Source organism: Tachysurus fulvidraco, chromosome 4 (assembly GCF_022655615.1).
Source record: "Tachysurus fulvidraco isolate hzauxx_2018 chromosome 4, HZAU_PFXX_2.0, whole genome shotgun sequence".
NCBI lineage: Eukaryota > Metazoa > Chordata > Actinopteri > Siluriformes > Bagridae > Tachysurus > Tachysurus fulvidraco.
Genome location: NC_062521.1, coordinates 16,188,709 through 16,206,881, shown reverse-complemented (window position 1 = coordinate 16,206,881; position 18,173 = coordinate 16,188,709). Strand labels below are relative to the sequence as shown.

The window sequence follows — 18,173 nt, the reverse complement described above, 5'->3', positions numbered from 1 at the left end:
TATATATATATATATATATATATATATATATATATATATATATATATATATTACAAAAAACAAACAAACAAGCAAAACAAAACAACGGTTACTGCAAACTTCGAGTCTCTTATGATACGGGCTATGATAAACAGCATTAAGTAGCCAAAAGCAAAAATAAAATTAACCCTGTCTACCCTAAACTCTGATAAATGTATTCCATTTTATTTCTTCTGTCTGTAATATAGACTTTGAATAACTTTGTAATTCTAAAATCAGCCATAGCAATTTATGCAATGGGGAGAACTGACGTTTGGCTAAAATATTTTAAAATGTCTAACCCTAAAATTACCGGCGTCTGTACAATTATTTGCGCGACTATTTTAAACGCTTAAAGTAGAAAAGACTGGATCATTAGTGTTCTTTGCAGTTTTCGAATAGGAGTATACTTGATTGTGAGTTATTTAAAGAAAGATCCGAGTATTAGACTGGCGTATTTGTCTTGAGCACATATTAATGTGAGATTTCACTGTGTAGTTACTTGGTCAAGTACGCAGTAAACTTCAGCACCACATTGAAGTGGACAGCTACCATTTCTGCTGGGTTTTTCTCTTAGTCGCACTGAACCTCTAACCCTTGCACCTTGTCCATCTTGCACAATTAGAGCCGTATACAATACAGTTTCAGCAGATTAATACAGTGACATTGCAGCGGAAAATGCCATTACAACACAGCTCACAAAGTTCTCTTAACCTTTGGGAACATATATAACATATATAATTACAAAGTGGGGTTTAGCGCCATCTCATGTTAAAACAAATTATATGAAGGAGTCCATCTCCTTTTTGGAAAGACAATAGTGACATCTATAGGTTTTTGAGAAGCACAGCTCTTATAGCCAGACAGCACACTCCCTTTATTCGTAAGACTCCCAGACCGTTCATTATTCATGTACATTAGCGTTTCTAGAGTTTGATCACGGCTGGGTCATAGCTCAACCCAAGTATTTAACAAAAATGGCCTACTTAAAAATTCCTAGGGGGGTTCCCATTTACCTGAATATAAATGTATTCATTAACATAGTTTTAAGCAATAGCCTGGTTGTCACCCCGCTTAAGTCCTCAGCTAAATTGTTGTATTATGAATTATCCATTGACTGCAAATCGAGGTTTCCACGGGGAAAAGTTAAGGGAGGAGGAGCAGAGCGAGGGGGCGGGGCGTATGATTAAAGATGGTAAACAGGATATTTTCGATTTAGCTGGCTTTAAAAATGACGTAAGTGATAACACATAATGAAAAGGAAAGTGTATATTTTTTTCTATTTTTGTATCTACTGTAATCAGATAATTATTTTTCTGGGAAAGTTCCCTGGGGAACAGCAAAGGTTTACTGGCTGTCGTGACCAAATAAAAGAAGGGGTAGAGCAACGTCCCTGTTGTTGCATATTGGAATACACAAGAGTTTAACCTCATAGCTTAAATTATGTGTTGAAGCTTAAGGCTGTGAAAAGGCTCCTTGCAAAAAAACAACAAACAAACAAAAAACAACAAACAAACAAACTGATTTAAAGTTAAATGCATGAAGCAAAGCTCAACTTCTATGAATGTTCTTTAAAACAGCAAACAAAACTATATACAATATGATTTTAGACTTATATACTTAATAAGAGTCTTTTCTTTCATCTGAGAATATCTGGGTAAAACAGAATGTGAGTATAAAGTAACCTAAACTAACCCTAAATCTAGGCTACATTGTTACCAACTATTAAAGGTGCACTGTAGTGTAAAATGCTGCATAAAATAAAATCACTCTGAGCCTTTCATATGACAGTATTGTTGGGTATCCTTTTGCATCTCTGGACACAATATTGATTGATTTCTGGATTTATATCCACTTACCACATCTTCCCATTATACAGCAGCTACCGATCTGGGAAGGTGAACGCTAACACTTGGATATCTGTGGCAGGGTGAGGATTATGTCTGGTGTCTGTAACCTGTAAGCCTTTGATAGGGCAAATGCATCTCTGTTGCACCACTCAGGAACTTCACCACATTGATTTTTATTAGAACAAACAACTACAGTTTATGAATATGTTTTGTTCCCAGATACTGGTCCATACTGTATGAGCAACATCTCTGAGAGAGAGAGAGTGAGAGAGAGAGTGAGAGAGAGAGTGTGAGTGAGAGAGAGAGAGAGAGAGAGAGAGAGAGAGTGAGAGAGAGAGAGTGTGAGAGAGAGAGTGTGAGTGAGAGAGAGAGGGGGGGAGGCAAATATGACAAGGACAAAAAATGATAATAATAAAAATAAATATGCATAGAAAAACTTTCAGAAAAAAAAAATTATCATTTACCCCTGTTATTGATGTTAACGTTTTTAACATTTTTTTAAATTCCCAAAATTGTGAATTAAATAGATAGTTCAAAACATGCACAAATGTTTACTAAATATACTTTTTTTTTCAGAATGTAGAATGTACATTTTTGAAGGACTTGTCCCATTTGCGTTGACGTCCTTAAACGACCAGCTCTTGTTCTTGTACTAACCAAGTTTTTGTTTGAATAGTGTTTGCAGTATTTTAAAAAATACTTATTTAACTTAAAATTTAAAATAACTTTTAATACCACACTTCATATCTTGGATACATGTCATGCAAAGATCATTGGTCAAGTCAGGATCATTGAAGTTGTAACAAATCCATCTGCAAATATAGAGAATTTAATATGCAGATAATTCAAAAGCATTTCACATTCAGATTTTGACGAACATGTTGGTTAAACTTCATGATAACCAAAACACTAGGTGCGCTACATTTGTACTAAATATATCATTATAACATTCCTAAATCAAAAGAAAGGGTTTTGTCATAAATTCTGTAGAAAACTTGTTGGTTGGTGTGATATGATTGATAAATGACATTCTGACAAACATTCACAAATGTATCTATTAATAATGATATAGAAGATACTGATAAGGCATTAACAACATACTTCTCAGGAATTAATACATAAGATAGTGACAAGTAATAACAACATACTGTGTGTAATGGACTAGAGTTTCTCAGGCAGCAAAATATCATGAACCTGAAGCTCCTGATTTCAGTCTCTCTCTTTGTCTCTATCTCTCCCTCCCTCTCTCCTACTGATTTATATGTATGGTGTCTTTCTGCTTTGTGAGATTACAGTATAATAATTCTTTAAATCACATCACAGTGCATGTCATTAACTACAGTACAAATGATTGTAATACAGATATTAATAGAGCACAACATTAGCTCACATTCACAGTATTTAAAATTTCATGACAATACAGTATTAATTGTCACAGTTTACAACGGGAATAAATCATTAACACATTAAGAAAGGATCAGTAACAACCTTGCTGATCTGATGTGCTAAGTGTGGTGGATCCAAATCAACAGCACCTTTTCCTTTTGGTAAAAGCCCTGCTTGAATCAATGTGTGGCTGAATTATAGTAATTTACCTCAATAGTTAAAGTATCATGTATCTACTGTATGTTTCTCAAAGGCTATATCTCTAAAATCCTTTATTTCATCATCTAAATCTATTAATGTAGAGAACTCTTTCATTACGCCACAGAATGGTAACATTGGTAGGATTTCTTTTTTCATTTATACTATTTGAAAAAAATGTGTTGGACACCTTACTGTATCATCACATCCATATATAATTGTTGAACATCTTTTCTGAAACCCTGGGCATTAATATGAAGTTGGTCCCCTTTGGTCCCTGTTCTAATAACCTCCAAACTTCTTGTTAGTATACTATATTTCAGAGCGTGACTGTGAGGATTTGTGTGCAATCAGCCACAAGAGCAATTGTGAAGTCAGACACATTGGTGGTTATTTGTGTCTGCATTTCAGTTCATTCCAAAGATGATAAAGTGGGGATGAGGTCAAAGGTCTTCAAACCATTTTCATGGAGCTCGCTTAGTGTACAGGGCTATCATCATGCTGGAACTGGATTGTTATTCTTAATTCCAGTAAAGGGAAACCAAAATACTACTGCATTTATAAACCTTATAGGCATTTATCTGCTTCCAACTTTCTGGCATCTGTTTAGGGAAACCCCATATGGGTCTGATTGTGAGGTGTCCAAATACCTTTGCCATAAAGTGTGAATTTTAAAGGTACTGACTATATGAAGACATGTAGGAGAAAGTAAAATGTGCTGGATGAGAGACATACATAATTGCAGTATCACCTCTTGTCTGGTAATTACCTTATCATTAAAATGCATAAAATTCTAAACTCTTTTTTAGCCTTAACATGGAAATCTTGTCAGGGAAATGTTTTGCAATCTGGAGTGTAATCATATTGTTTCTGGAAGGAAATAAAACTTTAATTATTATATGTAAGTACTGTTACATTTTCTAAGACTGCCCAGTTTAATAAATGATTGAATGATTATAACATGATTTGTTTATTTTAACTTAGCCTCAGTAGCAGAAGGTTCAATCTTTTGTCCAGTGAGCAGTTGCCAAATTCCTCCTCTATAGTTCTCATTTCCAAGTGCATAAACAAAAAAATTGAAAGTCGGAGAGGTCTTGGCCAGAATTGGAGCAATCTGCAAAGACACACATATATTCTACCTTAAGAATACTTTAAAATCTGTATAAATTCAAATACAATGGTGTTTTTGCTCAAATAAAAATATATCTTATGGTTTATGACTTATAATTTTTATGAAATGGATACTTATTGTTACCATTCGCAGTTTAGGAGACAAAACATTCACATTTTCCACAGCAGCATAGAAGGCTAGGATCCCATAAGGGCTCCAGCAGAACAGCAGAGTCTTTATAGGAGTGCTACAGTTGAACTGTAGAGAGGACAGAGAAGTACATTTAGTCATGGAGCCTGTCTGAATGTGCTAGTCAAATAAATAGTCAATGGTTTAGACACACATGATCAGATCATGACTAAAGGCTTTTCTTTAATTTTTTATACCATCTACTACTTATAAAAATAATGAAGATATTAACACATTATGGAACTAAATTGTGCAATGAACAAGAAAACAATTTTGTATATTATATTATTATTATATGAATATAGTCCTAAAATGTTAAGTAGGCCTTCATGAGGCTAGTCACAAACACTGACATACGATAAGCATGTTCTTACCCTTTGCTGGCCCATCTTTTTGAATTTCTTATTAATGGATTTGTATGAGAAGAACACAATAAGCACTTGAATTCCCATGTTACAAATGGCCATTGGAATCAGATAGGAGACATAGTTCCTAAAAGAATACATGGGATTATTGTACTTTTTTTTTTATTTTGCACAAATATTACATATTTTATCTGCAGCACTTTCTACATGTTGAATATTAAAATTCTAGCAAAAGGATACATCATATTTTAACTAAACCCATGTCTATTACTAAGTTCAGTATATTTTTTTGTTAGATTATAGATTATATAATTATAGATTAATAAAAATTGCCTGCTTCATATATATATTTCACAATGATGAATAGACATGAAACAAGCCTTTGTAAAAACAGTCAGGGTTGCTATTAAAGTACAGTGATCATAAGGCCATAAATTCTTTCTTTTTAAATAGCCATGTAACTGTGTAATGTTACATCAGGATTTGCAAGCCTGATTTTGTTTGAAGTCAAGCTTTTTATCAGCTTAGTAAGTCTAACCATATGTCAGGAAAAGTACAAATTTCATACATTTAGTGTGCAACACTCAGTATATCATTACATATCGGTCTTATTCAAAAAGTGGTAGAGGTAGAGGTGGGCATGGTTAGGACAGGAACACTTTCAAATAACTAGAACAGAGATTTCATTATGTCAGTAAACATTATGTTCTGGTACTGTATGTCAGGGCCTAAATTGCTGGTAACTGGTATGCACTGTATTAATTATAATATAATAAATAATCTGAATAATTTTGCTGCATTGATCAAAACAAGAACCTATCTTGAAAAGTAATGTCTCATACCTGTCTCCTTTGCTTAAGTCCAGAGTGCAGCAGGTCCTCAGGGGCTCATAGTCATACTCTCCCCAACCAATCAATGGCATAGCTGCCCAGAAGGCAGTAAAGAGCCAAATAAAAATGGCTATGGTGATGGCCCAGCTCCACTGCAACTTTGATCCTTATGGAATAAAAAAATGACTCAAACACATCCCCCATTTCCACTACTGAGCATTTTCTCACACGCTGCCATTACAGTCCCCTTCAAGTAGTGGAACAGCAAGGACAATTCTTTTTGTTGTTGCTATAAACTGGGGTTGAGACAATACATCTTTGTTTGGGATTAAAAGATAAATATGAAATGGAAGATCAGAACTACAGGATTTATTTCCTGATATTTTAGAACATTTTGTTTGAACCCCCCAATTTTATAAATGATCAAATATATTGGAACATGTGATCTTATATCCAAGGTGTTTGTTATGGATTGCTTAAACAATTAAAATATATAAATGCCTATTCTTGATTTGAGACTTGGATTTTGCCTGTGAAGACTGAATTTATAAATTGCTCAGTAAGTGTATGCATTTTGATTGCTTTCTGTTTGTAAACCCTGCTCTTGTTCTTGGTGGACCTTGAATCTTCTGGATATTCTTAATTAGGACTCTATGTACAAACTCAAAATGGCAGCTATTCACAGAAGCCATTGTGATGGGTGAATGGGTTACATCTCTATAGCCATGTGGAATGAAAGCCTGCTGAATGGGACCTGTAGCAGATGGTCTTTTTTCTGTGTTGTCCAAACTAAGGAAAATAGTTCCAAATATAATTATAATCCTTAATTTCATTAAAGCAGTGGCTCTTAAAATGGCACCCCAAGAGTTCCATGAAGCATTTCCATTTTTTTTGTTTTTTTTTTGTTTTGTTTTATGTTTCTTAAAGTGGTAATATTTATACTGTTAGTAATAGTTAACTGTTTTGACTGGACTAGAATTAATCCAAAAATCAATGGAAAACTTGTCAATAAACAGCTGTTTAGTGCCAATAATTAGCCAGAATTCTTGTAAACATAAATAATGAGCCAAATATTTCAACCATTGTGTTATGTTCTTAAAAATGATATATGCTGAGGTGGTCCTTACTGCTACAGTTTTGGTTGTATCTGTCCCAAGCAATGGCTGCAATAAAATGGATGCTAGAGAGGGCAGTTACGAATCCATGAAAGCCATGGGTCTGGCATCCTTCAGATCCATAAGGCCAGTATCTGTAAGTTTATCACACAAAAATATTGGTTAGACTTTGAAAACTAATGCAACAGGTAAGATAAATGATTATGTTGTGCATGTCTAATGTGTAAGCCATAAGATGTTTATAATGTGAATAGGTCCTTTATTGCCCACCCCCCAACTAACCAAACATCATATAAAATGTATGAAAGTCAACACGAATCTCTTTTTTAGAAATTAATTTCAGAAATTACCTCAGGAAGCTTGAGAAGGCTGCAATGGTGGCGTTTATAGAAATGCCCATATCTGCTAAAGCCAAGCTGAATACAAGGAAGTTACTAGGAGTCCGTAAATCACGTATTTTTAAGAAAGCAAGAACGGTGACAGCATTCATTAACAATCCAAGGAGACCTTCAGAACACACGAGAGATGAAACGGTGGTCAATTCAGCCGAACAGTTACGCAACGTGCAGGAAGCACATTACATCACATCACAGCTCTTACACGTTACATTTAAGCGTCGTATGTCATAAAGCTCATCAACATGGTTTCTTACCCTCCACAAGCAGACATGATCCCAGTGCAAAAACATCCAGTTCAGAGAATCCCTCCGGCACAAGTGAAGAAGGAACCATATCGGTGTTTTTAAAAATGTAGTATTTATAAAACAATAATAATAATAATAATAATAATAATAATAATAATAATAATAATAATAATAATATATGAAAAAAATACAGAAATCCCAGACCCAACACTGTGTGTGTGTGATCAGGAGAAAGGGTTTAGGTTATTCGTGAGAAAAAGGCAAGAATGTCGTTATGCAAAAGTCCCAATCCAGTGAAGAATTTCTTAATGAACGCATCAGGCATTGCCTCGTTAATACAGTAGGTGTTTACACAAAGCGCTCATTCAGCTCCACAGCAAGCCTTTCAGTGGTCCTTCCTTGATCTGTGGTGAATGACACACGACCCAGCCCACCACAACACTCATTTTTTTCATATCTGATTGGTCAAATCTGAGGAGGTAGTCTCTATATATTCTTTATAAAAATATATAATATCTGCAGGTTCTTTTTCTTCTAATTTCAAAGTTTAGGTTTATCAACATGCTTTGTGCTAAAAAAAAATGTCATTGTCATTTGCTCATGTTAAAACGAGGGCTATGTATTTGTTTATATTATTTATTTTAAAATACGTTATTCTTCATCTGCACACATAGTTTCTTTGTAAGAACCTGAACTAATCCGCTTCATGTTTGTTTTAAGATCACACATCTCATTGTGATGCAATGGAAAGCATAAATATTCAGTGTTTTTGTATGCAACATTGTTGAAATACTACTTAGTAGTCTCTTATTGAGCCTATGATTACCTACTACTATTAGCAAACTGGAACTGAGCTCCAAATCCTCTTAACAATTCTTAATATACTTTTTTTTTTGTTGCAAAAATTCAAGTATTATAGAGCTAAATAGAAAATTGAAGAAAACATAATAAAACAATATAAATAAATAAATAAAACGAAGAAATGTGGTATGTAATCTATTTTAATTTTTTTTTGCATAAAATGAACTTTGTGTCAAATATAACAGCACTAATTAAGCATTTAGTTCTTTATTCTGTATAGTAATGCTATTTCAGATGCACTGTCTGTACTATTCTTAGGATACATATCCATTAACAGCCGTTTGTGTATACTGCTGTTTCCCAAATAAATCTCTGGGATTTGCAGCAAAAATTATGGGCTTAACTGCCACAGTGGGACAGATTAAATATGTGTGGGTGAATCAGTCTGCATTATGACCAATACACAAGTGTTTTTGGCTTATAAAACACTCTCTCTCTCATCTCTCTCTCTTTTAAATCTGAGAAAGTATTAGCGAGAGCAGGATGGTACATGGAGTCCGACAGACTATAGAATGCTGCTGCAGTTTCCATAATTGCAAAAGTGGAGATTCTTCAGTAAGACTTATTCATGAGTGCTGAAATAGAGGGGTAAAGATGATGGCCATTGTTTTTTTTGCTCTGTTGCTTGCATCGGGTGGATTTCCACCTGCACAGACCTCATGTCCTTCTCAGTGCAGCTGTCTCTATCATAACCTGAGTGATGGATCTAGGTCCAGGTGAGTGCTTTAAAATATTTGTGTAAAAGACAGTTTGCATTGTTAACATAAAATATAATTGGATAATTTGATTACTTAAAATCATCTTAACCAAAACATGTGGACCTGTCTTTTAATTTGCAGATTAATTATTGCAGTTGATCTGTACACTTGATCTGTAACACCCTTCCTTTGTACTGTACAGTAGCTTTTTCTGATTCATCAAATGTATATTACTCAAAAGTTCACAATTTACCATTAACCATTCCCTCTCATTTATCTAGGAGTGTGATTTGTAATGACCCTGAGACATCCCTGGTGCCTGCCAGCTTCCCCACTGACACATCCAAGCTTAGAATAGAGAAAACATCTATAAAGAGGATCCCCAGTGAAGCATTTAAAGATCTCACCAGTCTGGAGTTTTTGTGGCTGTCCTTCAATGTATTATCATCGGTGAATGTGGACAGCTTCCGTGGATTGAACAGTCTGGAAGAGCTCAGGCTTGATGGAAACGCTCTTACTGTTTTTCCTTGGGAGTGTTTAAAGTATATGCCCAATCTGAAGCTCCTTGACTTGCACAGTAACAAACTCTCTTCAGTCCCTGCAGAGGCAGCAAAGTACATTAGATCTTTAACATACCTGGATCTTTCCAGCAATCACCTGGTGACGATGCCGTCAGAAGTCCTTTCGACTTGGATGACCATCAAACCCAGTCAAGGAGCAGAGAGTTCAAAAATGATTCTTGGTAATTATAGCATTGTTAAATAATTGTATTAATAATAAAACAAAACCTTATGTTACTTGATGTTAACCAATACATTTTGTAGACAATATGTAGTATTTCCAAAAAAAGCTATGGAGTGTGTGTGTGTGTGTGTGTGTGTGTGTGTGTGTGTGTGTGTGTGTGTGTGTGTGTGTGTGTGTGTGTTTTAACACCGGAAATATATTTTGCATGATTAAATGGTTCTGAGTACTTTGCCTCACCCTAGATTACCTCCCTAATAAGTAAACTCTTCTTGTGTATTATGATTATGTGTACAGCCCTAGTTTTCTTTTATACTTTTTTTATAAAGAGAATTAATTTTCTTCTTGCCTTAGGACTTCATGATAATCATTGGCTTTGTGACTGTCGGTTGTATGACCTGGTCCAATTCCAAAAGACTCCATCACTGTCTGTGGCCTTCATTGACACCAGCCTGAGGTGCACTGCTCCAGAGAGTCTCTCAGGAGTTCGTTTCAGTGATGCTGACCTGCGGCGATGCCAGGAGCCCAAGGTTCATTCAGCTGTATCCCGAATCAGGAGCACAGTGGGCAACAATGTGTTACTGCGGTGTGGTGCTATTGGCGTCCCCATGCCCAAGCTGACATGGAGAAGGGTGGATGGGAAAATACTGAATGGGACAGGTATGTTAACACAGTAATCAATGTTCAAGATACATTATCCAGCATCAGTAATTAAATGTAGTTGATGGCCCAGAATCACACTGGAGTATTTAAGTGTAATTTATAATGCTGGTTATTCATGGCTTCCATTTGCTCAGGTATATATCATTTTTCATTGTTATTTTGCAGTCAAACAAGAGAACTCTAAAGATGGAATTGTGTGGTCTATTCTTAATGTGTCTGCTGTCTCCTTCCATGACTCTGGGAAATACATTTGCAAAGCATCAAACTATGCTGGGAGTGCAGAGGCTGCAATTGCTTTAATTATAAGCAAGGCTCCAAAGTTAGACAATGGAACTGGATCTGTAAAGAAAGTCAAAGAAGACAAACAAAACCCTGTTGAAAATGAAAAAGGTATTACCAAATATATCTCCACAAGACCTTCCTTTCTTCCTGTAACTACAAGTCCTACGGGTTACAGTGGTTCTTATCCTGGATTGCAGAGTGACACAATTCCAGTGAGAGAAAGAAATGCACAACCAACAAGTCCTGATCGACTGCTAGAGACCAATCTGAGCAACCTTGCAGCCAATACATCCTCTCTGCAGCAAGACTTTGACAGAATTGTTCGCTCAGTCAAAGTGATTGGAGATACAGACTATACTGTGTGCCTAAACTGGAGAGCTCCAAAAGCCAACAAAACAACTGCCTTTAGTGTGCTCTATGCAGTATTTGGAGAGAGAGACATGCGCAGAATTAATGTCAGTCCTGGCAACAATCGGATCATCATTGAGGGCTTGGTTCCTAAAACCAAATACATTGCCTGTGTTTGTGTAAAGGGGCTAATTCCTAAGAAAGAGCAGTGTGTAATCTTCTCTACAGATGCAGCAGCAAGTGCTAATGGGACCCAAAAGTTAATTAATGTAGTTGTAATCTTAGTTGCCTGTGTGATAGCTGTGCCTCTGACTGTAGTTGTTTGTTGTGGCGCACTTAAAAGGAAAATCCAAAAACTTCTGAGCAAAAAGTCCAAAGATGCTCAGGATTCATTTGTAACATTTGAGAGTATCTCCCCCAGCACAAAAGCCAAAGGCCTGGAGGGGGACTATCTTTCTAAACTTAATCCAGAGGAGTCCAATAGATTGCTATCAGCTCGGTCTAGCCTGGACTCTGAATCCATCAATAAGATTGAAGAACATCCAAATGAGTACTCATGCTGACAATTTTCCTCAATCACTACTCCACCATCAACCAGCCTAGGCATTCACACTCAACACCAGCACCAGTATATTAGTTCACAAAGTTTATACATAAACTGCAGTGATGAACATTATTCAACAATTCCAGTTAGTAACTAAGAATACAATGAGAAGGCTTGGAGTCGCTCACTGTGATTTAATATGTTTTTTTATTTAATGTTCCCTTTTACTATAGACACAATTTTAATTAAATGACTAGTCCATATGGCTGGTGGTGGGGTTGTGGTTGAGGAATCCATGAAGCATGCACCCCCCCCCCCTCTCTCTCGTGCACTCTCTCACAAACACACACACACACACACACACACACACACACACACACACACACACACACACACACACACACACACACACACACACACACACACACACATGCAGACACACATGCAGACATTTTTGTATTGAAAATATACATTTATTACGTTAGGATTTCATCTTCATATTGACATAGCTTGGCCAGAATTTGACAGAAATGGACATGTATTTTTCATTTTACTATTATCTCATAGTGGTTGTAATGATGATGATGACGATTTTTATTACTGTAAATTCTGAAATACGAATAGATCATTGCATATAACATTACGCATGATTCTGTAGTTGTTTATTTAGCAAATGTGTAACTTGTGCAACTTATTTTTGTGTTGTGTTTTAAAAATAAATATTTTATATGTATGCATATAAAGACTGAGTACACTGAAGATTAGACAGTACAACGTTACACTGCTTAGATGTGCTACTACCACATCCTTTCCTTTTTCAGTGTACTCTAGTCTACTAATAACAACTATACTTTTTGCAAGATATAGGATTATCTTATCATACAATCTGGATATCGCTCTATGCTCTATAATAGCTTAAAATAAAATATATCCTTCTTTTGAATGTTGAATGGTGCACTTTCCCTGTTTTAATCCTGACTTAAAAATCATCCTGTAACTTCTTAATGGTATAATTCCACAACATGTGGGCTTTTTTGCACCAGCAATAAGCATACACATCCTTCAAAATTTAATATAAATACTTATAATTGTAAATATTAAAGTTCTGTTTTTTGAGCTTGTTAATGCCCTTTCTTGTAAATAGTTTCTAATACACATAATTGTACATAAATTACATATTTTTTATTATACATTATTTGTAAACCCATTTCATTTTGTAGCATGTAGGTATAAAAACAAACCTTTAAAAATGTAATGTAAAGATACACGTATATACAGTACCTTTGCTACAAATACACTTATGTAGCTTATATACACTTATATAGCTGTGTACAGTATATAAACAAAATATGAATTTGAGTCCATAACAGATTCCTGTCTTCATATAATTCTGGGTGTTCTTTAGAGTTCTATAGGAATAATATAATAATATACAACAACTAGTGACAAAACAGTCCTCAGTTCAAATTGTATAAATAGGCAATTCAATATTAGACATTTCGTGTTAATTAAAGTTTGTATTCTTTGAATTTATTTCACATAGATAGACACTGAAACACCAAACAATTACAGATAGTTGTATAAATATGTTCATATACAGTAGAACATATTGTAGAATAAAGGTTCCTTTTGGGAAGCCACATTTTAACTATGGCAGGAGAAAATTAGGAAATTGTACCTGTTGGAGGAGAGGGTTACTGCAAATCAAAACACAGTGTACTTTTGACTGATCACCTTCATCCCCCAATGAAACATTTGTATTCTAACCCATCTGACTCACAGGGTATGAGGGCTCAATGATTGGTTTGATGAGAAATTTATGAAAAACATGTGCTACAGCCTTTATAGTTACCAGATCTCAACCAAGTTGATCGCATATTATGGATCTCCACCAACATAATTAAAAGAATAACTGAGGAATTGTTTGAAGAATAGTTCAATACAGTTCCAAGGCTATGCAGAATCAGGGCTATGTCCCAACACCAAACTAAGACACCTTATATACACAAAGACTTCATTGCGTGAATTATTGTCTATCAAAACTGTCCTAAATGTAGAAGGAAAATAAAAAAAACTTTTTTGGGAACAAATAAATGGTTAAAGTACCAAAGTCTCAAACAACACCAGAAACCAGAAGATTCTACTGTTGATCAGGATTGGCCATCATAAAATTAATTAGAATTTCATCTGTGGTATGACTTTTACAATAACTGGTAGTTTTGTATAGTTGGAGTCTGCTGTCAACTTTAAAAACATTAAGAACCAATTAAATGATGTGATTGGCAGTATAACAGAAATGAAAGCTGAGATCTTATCCTCAGGACAAGTAAGCTATATATTGCTCATATCATATGATACAAGACCAAATGATTGGCAAAGATTACACACACCTCTCTCATCCCCACTGAACATCAAGGAAGATGTAAGTGTGTAAATGTGCATATTTCAAATACACACATTAAAGCACTAATATTGGTTTATTAATTTCTTCTGCTCAAGTCTTAATTTGAGCTCAGACACCAGTGCTGTGTTCACATGGCTTTGTTTGTTCCTGAAAGATTTTTGCTTTGCCATTGGTGCAGAAACAGTTGGCACTGCCCAAGACCGATCTGCACGTCTAAGAAAGCCTGGCAGTGGAGGAGGCAGGGGTGGGGAGTGATGCACACCCACACTGTTATTGTTACAGTTGACATTCTCTGGGACCTCAGATTCTTTCATGAACCTTTCACTATTGTTCTTTTGTTTAAAGGGATTATAGAAGTTCCACTGTTTGCATTGCCTATGTTTTTTTTTGATGATCCGTCGAGAAGGCAAGATCTTGTTAGACTTTTTATTACGCATAAAAATAGCCGTAGAGATCAAGACTGTCACAAAAACCAAAGCTATAATGACAGTTGCAAGCATGCCAAGGATTTGCATGGGATTTTCTCTTCTTTTCATTAAAAAAGATGCCAATGGGCCATTGAGTTGAGTCTGTAAAAGAGCACAAAGAAATATCAAGTCCATGGGACTGAAAGCATATGCAAAATAGACTAACTCAGCAGCAGCTAACACACACATTGTTGAGATGATCACACATATTCTAGCAATATCACAGCATATTATGTGTAGATGAACAGAAGGGATTGTTAATAAAAGGTAATAAAGGTAAATAAATAATAATTTAGAACTTGGGAACATAATATGTAGGCCACAATTAGATTTTTGGAATTTGATTAAAATAAATTTGTACGTCAGAGCCTATTGCACATTCATACAAGATCAGAAGGGTTAAATAAGGCACCCAGAAATGAGATCAAATAGTCTTAGGTATCAGATAAGAATTTTAACTTCAAGTTGATGTCTTTATGTATTTTTAAAAGTGTTACTGTTACAGTGCTTAGCACTTGTTCTCTTTTACAGACTGCTATTGTGATGGATCATCTGAAAGTGAAAGGAAATGATGGAAGATTCATGGAAGAAATAAGTGAAGTATCTTAACATTGGTGATGGCAACAAAATGCATTTGTGCAGTGCTGGAAGAGAGAATCATATTTAAGGCCTCCTTGTAATCTTTCTGATCTTGCACTGTGGGTGGACCCGGGACTTTTTCACAGAGTTCCAGTAAATTATGGTAGATATGACAACCGCCAATAAGATCATGAGGATGACAGTGCTGAAACATATAGCAAAAACAGTCCAGGGTCGTGATCTTAGGCTCAAGAAGTAGGAAATAATTCTGCATTTGATCTGCAAGAGCAATAAAATAATATCACAAACTTAATCAACAAAATTTTACTGATTAAAATGGTATCGAGATATAATCAGAGAGCTACAACATACCGCTTCTGTGATATCAATTTTCACAAGTGTGGTTGTACTAAAAGACGGAGAGCCTCTGTCTCTGGCCTGGACCACTACAGACCAGGTGCAGTCTTTCTGATTTGTAATGTTGTGCACTATATCCATTGACTTGATGTATGGCTTCAGTTTGATTTCCCCTGTCTCTGGATTAATGTCAAATATATTGTCTGGTTCTGCTTTTATGATGGAATACTCAATAACATTGTTTGGCTCTTCTGCATCATCATCTACTGCCTGAACAAAAAAAAAATAAAAAAACATTTTTTTTTGCAAATACATTTTACAATTCCTGTATTAAAACTTTACAATATACAAATAAAGAAACAAACAAAACCTCCCTGACCTCGATTTTCACCTGTGCACCAATAATCATTGTTTTCTCTAAAATATTCTCATTGAATTCAGGTGGATGATCATTGATGTCCAGAACTGTGACAAAAACCTCAGCCAGGCTGAATTGTCCCTCGGTGTCCTCAGCCTTAACAATGAAATTGTACTTGGATTTTACCTCAGCATCCAAACTGGCCCAGGGCTGGGTATAGATGATTCCTGAATCTGACTGGATGAAGAAACTGCAGACGTATAAAGAGGCAGGAAATGAGCACACACAGGAGAGTGAATTACACCGTCTGAGCTTTAAAGAGTCTGAAGCATTCTCAGATCCATAAAAACAAATTTTGTATACATATTTTACACATGAAGATTGTACCTTATTTATAACATTACATAATTTGATCATAGGGCTACATAACAAGCCTTTCATAACAACTATGCAATTAAAAGAAATAATGTGTAAAGATTTGTTTCAACAGATTTCGACATGTACATAATGTCAATTTTAATTACATTACATAACTTTAATTTTAACATGAACTTTTTTGATCCTCAGACCTTCAGCACTGAGATATTAATAGGTTAATGGGTTTTACAAGTTATCCTATTATTGTAAATAATTTACATAGTAAACAGTTATTATAATAATCAGTTATTATTTTTTCTATTTTGCAATGAACACAATATATGACAGTATATGATATATTGCAGTTATTAGATTATGAGACAATTTAATATATTGCAATGAACTAATCTTAATGAATTCAAATTAAAAACATAAATATCATAAACTTAAATTTATAATGTTTAAAAGGAAAAATATCTTAACCATGCTGGACTGTGTTACCTTGGAAAGTCTGAGTTTTATTTATCTTCCTGTTAAACCATTGGTTACATAAAAAGCCATTGTATTATTACCAAAAACACAATATTTAACAAAGCTTCACAATATCCTACAATTTCAAGAACCCTACCATTTGTTTTTGACTGAAGACAGTTTATAAAACTTGAGGTTTGTGTGAGTTTCCACTGCATAAAGCATAATATTGCTGGAGAAGCATATGACAGAACAAATCTACTTACAGATCTGATCCTGAGCCATGGATGGAGTATTTGACAACACCCCACAAACCAGAGTCTGGATCCTTAGCCTGGAGGCAGAGCATAAGGTGATCAATTAATTATCAAGGGAAAAAAAGACATTTTAATTACACAAGTATAAAACAAGAAATACTAAATATTGCAATGACGATATTATCATCATATCAAGTCATAGCTAGAATTATTATTATAATGTCACTGAACTCCCAGAACTATGAGTAGAGTATATCAGGGATCAGAATATTGCTCATGCACACAGACCGAGGGCTAATCACATTTACAACTTGCAGTTGTTGTTATAACTGACACATAGAAATATTTTGTAGAAAAAATATAACATGTAGCCAAAGGAATTTTAATCTCATCCTGAATTTAAACCCCTCTTGAATTACTCACTTCACTTCACTTTACTTTACTTTACTTATATTTATGGGATTAATTTATGATCATGCAGCATAAATTAGATATGAGATATTGTCATTCAAAATAATGGGATCATTACACAATATAAATATGCAGATGAAATTAAAATGTAAGACACGATAGTGTTATATACTGTAACTTCATTTTTTCATATAACTTGAAAGAGGTTAATGTCATTGCACTGACAAAAAGTTATGAAATTATATGACGTACTGTAGATCGGCTCATGAGCTAAACAGGTTAGATTTGGTTAAACGTTTTCATGAGTTGTTCTCACACACACACACACACACACACACACACACACACACACACACACACACACACACACACACACACACACACACACACACACACACACACACAGCCTGTATCTTTATCCACAGCCTGCATTTTAAAAATACTTCTCCCAGAAGGTGTGCTCTGTACACACACACATACAGTATATATACAGTATATATATATATATTGCAGTTCACTATATTTCTTGTCATACCTTGTACTACCAGTACTACCTGTGTGACTGATCCGCATTTCAATATCACACTGCAGTATAATTAATGGCAGAAGAAAATAGATTGGTTTTACTTACTGTCACAGACACAACATTTGAGCCACCTGGTGAGTTTTC

General features: G+C 35.0%; 3 protein-coding genes across 3 annotated transcripts in view; 1 reads left to right on the top strand and 2 right to left on the bottom strand.

Annotated features, from left to right (window-relative positions):
- Positions 1-2,304: 2,304 nt before the first annotated feature.
- On the bottom strand, positions 2,305-7,826 carry rgra (retinal G protein coupled receptor a). The gene is made up of 7 exons (XM_027142180.2): positions 7,715-7,826; positions 7,413-7,569; positions 7,075-7,196; positions 5,960-6,113; positions 5,127-5,244; positions 4,708-4,821; positions 2,305-4,566 (listed from the first exon to the last, which is right to left on the bottom strand). The coding sequence occupies exons 1-7, from the start codon at positions 7,791-7,793 to the stop codon at positions 4,423-4,425; spliced, it is 888 nt and encodes a 295-aa protein (XP_026997981.2). The 5' UTR covers positions 7,794-7,826; the 3' UTR covers positions 2,305-4,422.
- Positions 7,827-9,160: 1,334 nt separating this feature from the next.
- Positions 9,161-12,071, top strand: lrit1a (leucine-rich repeat, immunoglobulin-like and transmembrane domains 1a). The gene is made up of 4 exons (XM_027142260.2): positions 9,161-9,282; positions 9,546-10,006; positions 10,360-10,665; positions 10,834-12,071. Exons 1-4 carry the CDS (start codon positions 9,161-9,163, stop codon positions 11,859-11,861), a joined length of 1,917 nt encoding a protein of 638 aa, XP_026998061.2. The 3' UTR covers positions 11,862-12,071.
- Positions 12,072-13,192: 1,121 nt separating this feature from the next.
- The window catches only part of cdhr1a (cadherin-related family member 1a), a 13,259-nt gene continuing 8,278 nt past the window's right edge, over positions 13,193-18,173 (bottom strand). Inside the window, exons 11-16 of the mRNA XM_047812129.1 lie at positions 18,135-18,173; positions 17,102-17,169; positions 16,029-16,257; positions 15,665-15,919; positions 15,324-15,497; positions 13,193-14,815 (exon numbers count right to left, since the gene is read on the bottom strand). The exon at positions 18,135-18,173 is cut by the window's right edge and continues 126 nt beyond it. Coding sequence (XP_047668085.1) covers positions 14,309-14,815; positions 15,324-15,497; positions 15,665-15,919; positions 16,029-16,257; positions 17,102-17,169; positions 18,135-18,173 — 1,272 coding nt within the window. The 3' untranslated portion in view covers positions 13,193-14,308. The remainder of the gene's footprint in view (positions 14,816-15,323; positions 15,498-15,664; positions 15,920-16,028; positions 16,258-17,101; positions 17,170-18,134) is intronic.

Bases quoted from the DNA above. Each gene is read 5' to 3' on its own strand.
- rgra (XM_027142180.2), bottom strand. From the start codon at position 7,793: ATGGTTCCTTCTTCACTTGTGCCGGAGGGATTCTCTGAACTGGATGTT. The intron at 4,822-5,126 runs GTAAGAACATGC...TCCTCTCTACAG, and splicing joins AAAAGATGGGCCAGCAAAGG to TTCAACTGTAGCACTCCTAT. The intron at 4,567-4,707 runs GTAACAATAAGT...GTGTCTTTGCAG, and splicing joins TGTCTCCTAAACTGCGAATG to ATTGCTCCAATTCTGGCCAA.
- lrit1a (XM_027142260.2), top strand. From the start codon at position 9,161: ATGATGGCCATTGTTTTTTTTGCTCTGTTGCTTGCATCGGGTGGATTT. The intron at 9,283-9,545 runs GTGAGTGCTTTA...TCATTTATCTAG, and splicing joins AGTGATGGATCTAGGTCCAG to GAGTGTGATTTGTAATGACC. The intron at 10,666-10,833 runs GTATGTTAACAC...GTTATTTTGCAG, and splicing joins GAAAATACTGAATGGGACAG to TCAAACAAGAGAACTCTAAA.